Source organism: Scleropages formosus, chromosome 23, assembly GCF_900964775.1.
Source record: "Scleropages formosus chromosome 23, fSclFor1.1, whole genome shotgun sequence".
In the NCBI taxonomy this organism is placed as follows: domain Eukaryota; kingdom Metazoa; phylum Chordata; class Actinopteri; order Osteoglossiformes; family Osteoglossidae; genus Scleropages; species Scleropages formosus.
In genome coordinates this window covers 9,830,643-9,841,571 of record NC_041828.1, presented here as the reverse complement: position 1 = coordinate 9,841,571, position 10,929 = coordinate 9,830,643, and the positions used below count along the sequence as shown (strand labels likewise).

General features: G+C 48.1%; 1 protein-coding gene across 1 annotated transcript; it reads right to left on the bottom strand.

The window, feature by feature from the left end:
* Positions 1-5,583: 5,583 nt before the first annotated feature.
* On the bottom strand, positions 5,584-6,609 carry LOC114909411 (transmembrane protein 74; the record flags this gene model as incomplete). The annotated part of the gene is made up of 1 exon (XM_029248501.1): positions 5,584-6,609. A coding segment is annotated over one exon (606 nt), but the record flags the coding sequence as incomplete, so codon positions are not given.
* Between the last annotated feature and the right edge of the window lie 4,320 nt (positions 6,610-10,929).

The following is a 10,929-nucleotide window of genomic DNA, read 5'->3' as shown; positions in this document are numbered from 1 at the left end:
CGCCCTAATAGAGTAAAGGTTTCTGTTGTAATTAAGCTTTTCTGCTCTCTCAAATAAATTACCATAGGAAAGCACTGCAATGAGCACTGCTACGCTGAAATGCATGTGATGCTATGGGAAATACCGAGCCGAATCACAGCGCACGCAGTGGTAAAACCATTGTTCGGTAACATGGCCAAAATGTGCCACCGTGAGCACGCTAGTAGAGTTCACTCGATCCAGTTCTTTCTAGTTCATTCCGCTTAATTCCTATCCATTCCAATCCATTCCTTCAAGAAGTACTGGCACTTTACAGAGTTCGCGCAATGAACACGGGTCACGAGGTCTTTAGAAAAACTTCCAGTGCTGCGCACCCCGAATAACTGAATCTAATTTAGAGGCAAACGGTACATTTCTGCCGTGTCTCACGCTTTCTACTAACTCCATTACTAATGTTGGTAACGATACACTCTTCGCATTCTTGGACCGTGCCGTTGACCGTTACTCTTCTCAGAGGCTGTATGTCAGCAGCATAGGTAAGGTGTCAAGTGGTGACTGACAGAAGCAGAAAGTGCAAAGTCGTGCTGAGTGTGTATGAGCACGTCGTTGCCCTAGATACAAGGGATGTGTTAAAAAAAAAAAAAAAAGCTGATATACAATTACTCACAACATCAGCCAGTTAGTAGCCGGATTCCACCTTCAGGTTAAATTACTGTTCTGTGAGCAGCTGTGTGCTGTGTTGTCCAGTCGAGGTTGCTGACACGGTGCAAACAGGATAAGATGATATTTCCGGACCGCTGCCCGAACTGCAGTACAGCTCTGCAAATATGAACACAACTGAAAAACGAACTCATCGAGTCACCTCTGTCTGCGTGGAGAAAAGCATGGAAGCTGGAACAGAACAAGGATGGGAAATAGATGAATGTCGTGCATATGCATAAATTAAGCGGAAAATTCCCTTTGGGTCCAGATACGCGCTTATTCTGCGCCGGTATAGTTGATAGAAAATTGTCCTGAAGATAGTTGCGTCAATCCGCGATACGATTTCTCCCCGGTCTGTTTAGTTCTCACTGAAGAGAAAATGTGTCATTATGTCTCATCAACCGATTCGAATCTTGGACATATGAAAAAGCAGGACAGCAGAAACACGGCCTCCTTTGAAGTATGGTGATGGAGGAGACTTGTACCAGTACCGTGGGCAGCCAGGAAAACAGCGGGGACACGTCATAAGACAGGTTATTATACTTCGGACGCATTACGGGAACCCTGGATTCCGTCAACGGCTGTAATTTTAGGCAAAGTTGAAAGAAAAAGGGAGGACAAGCAGCAACCAGACGGATGGACTTAATCATAGTGACGATGGGCACGCCACTTTGAACGCTATAGGCGCAAGTGGGGAACGGAACGTTCCGGAGCCACCCTGCTCCGGGGCCAAGAGTCGACGTTGACTGGACAGCATCAGTGCCTTATCGCTGTTTCCAGGCAGCCAAGCTCAGGTTCAAGGTACTGGAGGAAGTGGCTCACTGGAAAAGCCCCGTTCAGAGGGGCGAGCGCTCGGATCAGCACCGAAAGCTCGCATGAAACACAGCAGACAGAGTTGGATGGAGCGCAACCCCCGAGAGGACGTAGTCGCAGCGCGGCCCCATGTGCGATCGATGCAAAAAAGCAATCCCCGTTTTTGCCAATTCTCTACCTTTGCTGTACCGCCGCAGAGGGCCTGAGCTCTGAACCGCGTCATAAATCACAGGAAAGGTAAGTAAAGCTGTCACCCCACAAGATTAATCTTCCATCTTCCTCCTGTTCAATTATACATATCCCAGAATTATGGCATGTAGGAGCACCGATTCCCTGCCGAGATAAATGGTTATTCCGCCCCAACGTCAGCAAGTTTATTTTAGCAGGTATAAATCAGTAATCAGTACGCTGATAGATGAAAAGTGAAGTTACAAAACCCTGCGGTATACAAAAGTTGAGCTAACATTTTTATACAGCTTATACAGCACTCCTTAATCTTTTGACGGATAAAGAATGGGCTTGACTAGCTCCGCAGTCTGGTACCTTATAACAGGCGGCGAAATACATTCTGAGTTCCGAACTTCTTTCCAATAAGCCTCAGCGCTTGCTGAAATCGATTCGGCCCCAGCATGGCAGTCATTGAGCTGTGCCACCAAAAAGAGACCGAACGTTTCATTTTTTTCTTGTTGTTTTGCAACGGATTGATCCACGGTGGTTTACTGTTTTTACTCATTGATATAAGTGCATTTTAGGGGGATGCAGCGGCGCAGTGGGTTTGACCGGGTCCTGCTCTCTGCTGGGTCTGGGGTTCGAGTCCCGCTTGGGGTGCCTTGCGACGGACTGGCGTCCCGTCCTGGGTGTGTCCCCTCCCCCTCCGGCCTCACGCCCTGTGTTGCCGGGTTAGGCTCTGGCTCCCCGTGACCCCGAATGGGACAAGCAGTTCAGAAAGGACGTGTGTATAACTGCGTTTTTCTACAGGATCTATTCAGGCTAAGACTGTGTTGCAAAGGTTGAAGAGTTTTCTAGAAAAGACATAAAAAAAATGCAGCTTACTTGTGTTTGTCACGAACTGGCGACAGTGAACTATTGTGAAGTATAAAAAGTCATTTTAAGTTATGGTAAAATATACTGAATGTTCATGAACTCAAGCCATCATTTTTGAGGGAACACCACTATTGTGTTGGCGAGTGGTTTCTCGCTGAATTGCGCCGTCCGTTGACCAAATGTGAAGACGAAAGCCGACCGCGCGTCCTCCAGCGGATGCGGCTGACGTTCTCCCGCGGGAACGCTGTGAAAGCGAGCTCCCTGTCCCCACACGGGCCCCGCAGGCAGGGAGGGAGGCAGGCGGGCAGCGCCACGCTAGGGCCGTACAAGGGGGATTAACCGGGAACGGCGCGCCTCGCCAGCCGAGGAGCCGGAGCTGGGTGGCATCAAAGGCCTGCGAGATCCCTTCCATTGTGATGTTACTCATCACTTTGAAGGCTTTGTGGGAAAAAAAAAAGTCTCACCACACAGCACTTTCTCCTAGCAACTGGGTGATCTTGTTTCTATGGTTATGGTGCACAGAGCCTCAGCGGGGCTGGATTGTGACAGAGGGACCGCTGGGAGACGCGCACGGTATACGCCGTAGACGGCTCATCGCGACGGCAGACTTAGTGCCCCGGCTCCTCTCGGCACACTTTCCGCGCGGCGGCAAACAGCGCACGAGGCTGAGAATATTTGCCGCTCGACCGGGAAAAGCAGAAAGTGTCATCGTCTCATTCCTCGCCCATTTTCCTCGATGCGTTATTTATACACTCTCCAGTGAGAAGATATCTGCGGGCTTTAATAATTAATCGATCGGTTCGGTACAATCGATACGGCGCTCTGACTTTTCGGCGTTTTGACACACGGGCATGTGAGCGCTTCTCGCATTCGGATTGACGGGCGAGCTATTAGACACCTAACCGGGCAAAATGTCAAAGCCGCTGCTTCTCGATGGGGTCATCCAGCGCCTCGATGCACTGCGTGCGTGAGCAGCTCTCGAAACCCTACCTTAAAATCCTCCCAGCGTGCAATGCGAGCAGTTTACATCACTTTAAAACCAGGTAAATCATTCATGAAACAGGATTATATCTTTACGTGTACATTTATTCTCCTAGCAGATGCTTTCCTGCAAAGCAACATGCAACTCAGAGTAAAAAAAAAAGTGCATTTAAAGCACAATACTTGCAAAAGCGTACACGAAAAATGAGAGACCTCTTCATTTTTAATATCCACTTGTTACTGTGCATTATCTGGGTTACAGAAATACTTTATGAGCAGCCCTGTTCCCCTGTTTAAGAACTCTTTCCACTCCGCTCACTCTTTAGCCTTAAAGTGTATTATCTTTCCGCTATCGTTGCTATGCAACAAACCAACAGCAACAAGAGCTATTTTCAGAAAAACCCTATTAAAAATTACATGAATTCATCATAGGTAGGCATGGACTACAAATTATTTACAAGACAACAGAATACAATCCCAGATAAAAAGCGTATTTGCAGAACATGGGGGGATTGTGATAAATTTCATGTCAAACAAATATTTCAAACTGCTGTCTTGACTGACATCCTGTATGTTAACGTGACCGGATTCCGAGTTTTGGAGCTGTTTTCTCTTTCTTCTGCCATCGCAGCTGTGCAGGGTCTGTTGCTGTCACGCTCTGCGGCACACACCCGCTCCCAGGAGGCAAAGCCGCGGGCTGTGTTTGTGTGCCGCCTCGTCCCGCGGGCCCCCCGCTATTGACCCCCATACGACATCAATTCCATTTCCTCCTGCCAGCAGCACGGACCTATTACTCTGAGTGGCCCTCATCTAGCAGGATGACGGAGGTGGGGGGGGGGGTGTTCTGGAGATTTCCTGCACGTCATCTTTGCCATGCAGAGCACTGGTACATTGTTTCCTTGTTCAAAGGCCACTTTTGCATCACCGACTTTGTGCTTTAGCCATGTGTGAAATGAACACAGCATTCAATCTGTATTCATCTACATCCTATTATTGTTTGATTACCGTAGAGCGATACCACCGTGGGGACAGGTGATCGCCACGAGTCCACTCGTAATGCTTTGTTACCAAGGGAAACCCAAGCCACTGCAGACTTCACACCTCCTCCTTAGCCTGAATGTTAGGGTAAGTGTAAGATACCAGGGTAACCGCACAATTCCGAGCGAATGGGTAATAAAATCTTTCAGACACAGGCTGCTTCTGTGCTCCATTTCGAAGGTCAACAGAGTGAATGATGTAGTGCGGTGCACGGTTCGCAAGCAGGAGAATGTTTTCCCCCTCCATCACATCCTCTTGAGCCAGTGAAAAAAAAGGGTTTTGGGGTCATTTCTAGGATTTCTAGGAAGTTCTCCAAGCCCCACCCCCCAAAGGATGTTACATCTTTTACAAGCATAGAATCCTCTGTAAGGTGCATTAGGACTCAGCACTGTAGCATGAAAAGCTTGGCAGGTATATTTCAAAATGTATATGTCCTCTATGGCAGACAAAAATGAATGGCTGGTTCATGAAAGGATACATAACACACTACAAAATTAAGCCATAAATAACCTGCATCATTGCAAGGTTGTTCGAGTCCAGTTGCCCTTGAGTTCGGGAAACAACCTTGACCAGTGCAAGGCCCCGGAGACGTGGCGACAGATGAATGAACGTTAAAACAAACAAACAAAGAAAAAAGAAAGAAAAAAAAAAACGCTAAAAATCTATGTAAGCAAGTATAGGTCTTGAAGTGCAGAATGCAAATAAAAGGTACACTGCAAACATGCACCTCTCCTGGAAAGGCACTGACCAGGAACGGAATGGAATGGAATACGTACAGCCTTAGAGAAAGGGTCAGAACTGAAAGAATGAATATCAATTATAAACACCAATACTGCTCTAAAAGTCAATATCAGTCAATATCTGGTATAGTGAAGGCAGGGACTGGCCACAAATGAATGGATTTAAAAGTAATTCATAGTAAAAGCACAGTAATCAAGGACAGATAGAAAATATTTATTCGACAGAAAGGCTTTCAATTAAAAGAATGAGAAACTTAGCTCGGAATTTGCATGTAAATTGCGCTCCTTGGGAAACGGTTGCTCACATTTATTTAGCCTTCATGCAAAACCAGTAACACGGTCACGACGAGGAAAAAGTGTGGCTAGTGGAAAGCTGTACAATTTCACACTTTGATAAGAACTTCAAGAAGGCTGAGAACTTACAAAACGCCGCAGTTCAAAGTCCAGTTTAGTTCTAAGTCGCCATAAGGACACGAGCGAACAGGGTCAGTGGATAAGGGTGGGGGCGCTTTCTCGAAAGCTGTTCTGCACAAATGTTGCTTCCTCCAGGCAGGAGGCGTACAAAAATATTGCGAAAATATTGGCACTGGCACTCAGTGGAGTTTTGCACAAATTTTGGGTGGGGTAGGGTGGCGAGGTTGGGGGACATTCGGCCCCCTCCCCCCCTCTCGCACCGTGGACATCGTGGACCCGCATGGCCGCTGGGTCAGTTCAAGACGTCTCCATCCTCCTCGTCCTCGGACGGGTGCGGGGAGGCCGCAGGGGGACTCGACCCCACCCTGAAGCCGATGGATCCGTACAGTTTGGCCGAGTGTTTGGAGTAGGCGAAGGCTCTGCGCCGGTACATCTCGCCCTTCCACATGGAGACCATGAGCAGCGTGGACAGCACCACGCCGCCCAGCGTGAGCAGGCAGAGCCCCGCGATCACGCACCTGTCCAGGTGCGCGCCGATCCGCGCCCTCTCGCGCTCCAGGTGCTCCATCTCGCGCGCGGACAAGCCGTCGCCGGCGTCCGGCGCCACGCGCGCGTCGCGCGGCACCGCGTACGAGACGGCCACGAGCGCCACGCCCGTCACCAGAAAGGTGACGGCGCCCACGAAGCCGTAGTCCGTGGAGCCGCCCGCCGCCGAGGCCTCCGGGGCGAGCTCGTCGTCGGAGAAGGGCGAGGGCTCGCGCAGCCCCTCCTCCGCGCGCTCCTCAAGAGCGGACCAGTGGTGCGCGTTCTCCTCGTTTTCGTGCGAGTGGCTGAAGGAGGTCTCCAGCAGGTCCGCGTCGCAGACCCCGCAGAGGTCACCGTCGGAGAGGGCGACTGCGGGGGGCGCTGTCCTGGGTGCTGAACCGCACTCGCCCCCGCGTTCCGAGGTCCTGCTCGGATCCACGTCCACGCGAAAGTCGCAGGAGCTGCGGGAGCGGGGTCCGCGCGGGGGGTCCGCGATCCAACGGAAGGCGTCCGGAGGGTCGGACTGCTCGATGAGCAGCAGCTCCACATCGGACATGTTCGCAGCGCTCTATTCCTGCTTTAGTTTTACTCGCCAGCAGCAGCAGTCAGCGCATGGATCCCCGCAGCCCTGCCGACACACCACGCACTGAAAGAGTTACGATACATCCCATAATAGAAATACGATCCGATCGCACAGCAGCAGGCTTGTTTCAACTGACAACTATTATTGTCAAATCTGGAGGTAGCGGCTCCCTGAGTGAAGGACAGAACGAAAATGTCTCAAGGAAAATGCTCCTTCGTAAAGAGGCTATAATATTTCGTATCACAAACAATTATCTTACGTAACATACTTGATGTGTAAATTAAATCATGCATAAATTATTATGTTGTTAATCTGCTCTATCAACTTCGAAATGATCAATCAGCGTTATCCCGAAACACTTTTAAAAACAGTCAAGTCGATTTAAAATTGTTCCGCATTAAAGCGGAAAAAATTCAAATTAATTGCAACTGAACAAAAAATCTTTAGAAATAAATCTCTCTCTCGTACTGTACGAACACGCCGGTCCATGATTTTAGTTGTTGTAGGGCGAAAGGGGAATAAAAAAGTATCGAAATGTTACTATAAATGACTTTATGGAATCCAGGTGTGAGAAAATGAAATAACACACCCCCCCACAGCGTGTAGAGCTCAAGCCCACAATTGATTAAAATAATAAAAACCTCCACGCGACTATTCTTACCGACAAGCTCACAATGACATCTTAATGACACGTCACGGACTGGGTCTCGCGCTCGAACCCCGACACGCGGAGCCGCTGCCTACCGTTTCCCTCTGATTCGGCGCTCCTGCATCCCCGCCGGCGCTCCGTGGGTCGGTGCGCGCGGAGCTTCGGCGTGTCCCTCCCACGCAGGGCTCGCGCCGCCTCCCAGTGGGGCTCGGAGGAGTCCCGCTCTACGGAGCGCATTCGCTGCACTTCGGAGCGGCTATTGACCGCGAACGAGCGAGGGAGCGCGCTGAAGGAATCATGGGAAATGTAGTCAATTTCCCTTCATTACGATTAATATGCCTTCATTACATTTATATGCCAAATTTGTATGTATTTCTTGCAACGTCCAATCATTTATCCATAGACACTCCAGGCTATTTGGACTGCATCCGTTCACGTTAAGTCCCTTGCTCAAGGGTACCACAGTAGGATTGAAACCAAGAACTTTAAGATTGCAAGACAGTGACCATAACCAGTATGCCACCTGCTGCCCCACATGAAAGATTTACATGGACTTTTTGACCATATTTCCTGATATGTATATATATATTTTATAACTTTAAGACGTGATCAGGATTAAACATCAGTAAAAAAATGGCTTCTGACGAATGCTTCCATGAATGATCAAGGGATGAATAAAAATGAATTTCTTTTGAATTGTCATGAACAAGACCATCTGAATGAATTTAGTGAATATCCCATCAGACTCCCTTTGTTCCAGTTGCTATGTATTACGTTAGCAACATTGAATACACAAGATCTGAATAGATGAGCTGTAGACTGACCTTTCCTTAGGTCAATTATTTAATAATACAATTATTTAATAATTAAGAACGAAAAATCCAGGCAAAATATGCAACTGAACTCCTGTAATGCCACTGAAATGGATTTTTTTTGTCTTGTAGAGGTTCGGAATGCAAGAATTATTTTTCACCATTTTTTAGCAAGTGCCTTTGTCTGGGGGAGATGCAACATCCGAAAGTAAAATTTAAAATGATTTACCCATTTACACAGCCAAGTATTCTTACTGTAGCAATTCGGGTAAGTACCTTGACCGAGGATACTACAGTTGGAGTAGGTGTCATGCCGGAAGAAGGGAAGCGGGAGAGTTGTAGAGTTGGACCCAATCGCAGGTGCTTTTATTACAAACAAATCCAAACGGGCAGGCAAAAACTGTGGTTGGGGATAGGCGTGGGCCGGGTGATGCGCAGACATAGTTTCGATGGATGAGACGAGGGACGTGCTGGAGATACACAGCGAGGGTCGGATTCCAGGAAAAAAGGAAGAGAAGAGAGTCAAGAACACGAAGCACACGGGCGTTGCGGTCGCTCAAAGCGAGGTTCTGCAAGCAGGTGTGGAGTCCCGGTTCCTTTATACCGGGCCTCCTTGATGAGAGGCAGGGGTGGGTGTTGTACATGAGGTGCATGACAGTAGGATTTGAACCAAAAACCTTCCAGTTGTTTAATGACCTAATCAACTACTGCGCTACCTGCTGGCAGGGCCCTCCAAGAACAACGTGAAAGTCAGTGTTGTTCATTTACACAAAACCTGGGAGTAACAGTGATGCCGCTGGGTGCTCCGCATGATTAAAGGATGCGAGGCCCTAATGGAGGCTGCCACGGGTCATCATTAAAGCACAGCCCATCACTTCCCTGCTGCTGCAACACAAGCGGAGTGTTTATTTCCACCGGGGATGGAGTGCTGTCGGTGCAGCTGCTCACTCCTATTACGCGAGGTGATGAAGACCTCTGAATCGTAAAAACTACGGAGGCGGACAGCCAGCCTAGGGCTGTTTATAACATTTCTGGCAAAAGGGGGTTGTGCTGGGGTGAGGAAACAGGAAGCGGGTCTTGCAATGGGAATTGTGACCGTAAAGAGCCAAACAACCTGCAAAGAAGAGGTTTAATTAAACAGACCCTTGCACCACCCACTGCGGAAGACGCCGACGGAGAAGAAGATGTTGGTGCCAGGTCACGACCTCCTTGCGGGCAAGTCACTACAAGGGCACGATGCGTGTCCCACGGTGATCCACATCCACCTGCTCCCATTCTTTTCAAAATTATGCTGATTATTATTTATTGATTTAGGTGTCTCTGTTCTCCAAAGCAACTTATAATGTGAGTTTTCGATGAATTTCCTGTTTATGCAGGATTTGGCATAGAAAATTCAGGGTAGGTGCCTTGATCAAGGGTACGCCAACCTGCGTGTTTTAATTGCAAGGCAAGGGCTTTAATCATTGCGCCACCTGCTGCCGCCACACAAAACCTTCCCGTGAAAATCCACCTTGCACGTCACAGTAGAAACGTTAACTCCGCTTATAGTCCTTGTTTCTGCGGCAGTTCTTCCATGTTTGACATGTATGCTGCCAGGCTTCTTGACACCATTCCTCCTGCCACATTAAATAACTGCAGATTTTGCAACTGCAAAATTATTTAATTTTTTAGGCACCTGCAGTTAAGAACACTGACAGAGAGACGTCTTGTATAAGTGACACATTCTGCTATCAACAGTAGTATTAATTCCATTTAACAGAGCTCACCTGTTTCGCTGCCCTTGTCACTGTGACTTAGTAACTAAAAAGTTCATCTTTATGTGGTTTTTTCCAGAATGTGTCCACTACCTTCATAGGTGGTCAATATTGATATGTATTGGCATGCGTTTACAGTGTCAGGGAAAATTCTGAAAGCAGCCTGCTTTGCTTCCACTCCTGTCTCATTTGCCCCATACAGGTGTTGCCCAGGTTGCCCACCTGTACTCACTTTTCACTGCAGCTGGATGTGTATATAGCATATGTATTATTAACACTATTATGGATACAAGGCTATTTGTGAACAAAAGTCGGTCCTAAAAAAAGAGAAATTTCTCGCTGTAAAGTCTTTAATTGCGGCAAACTGTTTTCTCCCACGCGCTTCACTGTTTTCCATCAGTTTCAAAGTATCAAGCGCTCCTAAACACAAAATAATTACCGTGTGCTGGCCATTATCCGCTTGTGACACAAAGTAGAGAGAATGACACTTAGCCAACAACATTTGCGCAGACCAAAACGTGGTGAAACAAGAGCATGGCTAAGAATAGCTGCACAGCTCCCAGCAGTCCTGTACCAAACGCAAGGTTAGCCCAGGACGCCTCTGCGGTGCGACGACACACACTAAAGGACGTACACAAAGTTGGACAGCTCTGCCCTCAGCCTTAGTATTTATCTGTTTTTCACAGGTGGCCAAGTAATGGCAAGAATGAAATCTGAGACCAGGATCCAAACATACATTCTTGCATTGTAAGGCTGTTGCTCTCACCACTACACCACCTGCTGCATACAAAAATGTCATCAGAAACATGGTACCAAGCTTCTAACACAGATTTATGCAAATCACAGCAGCATCACTCTATCCAGGTATATGTTGCCCAAGGCGTGTTTGGGGCAA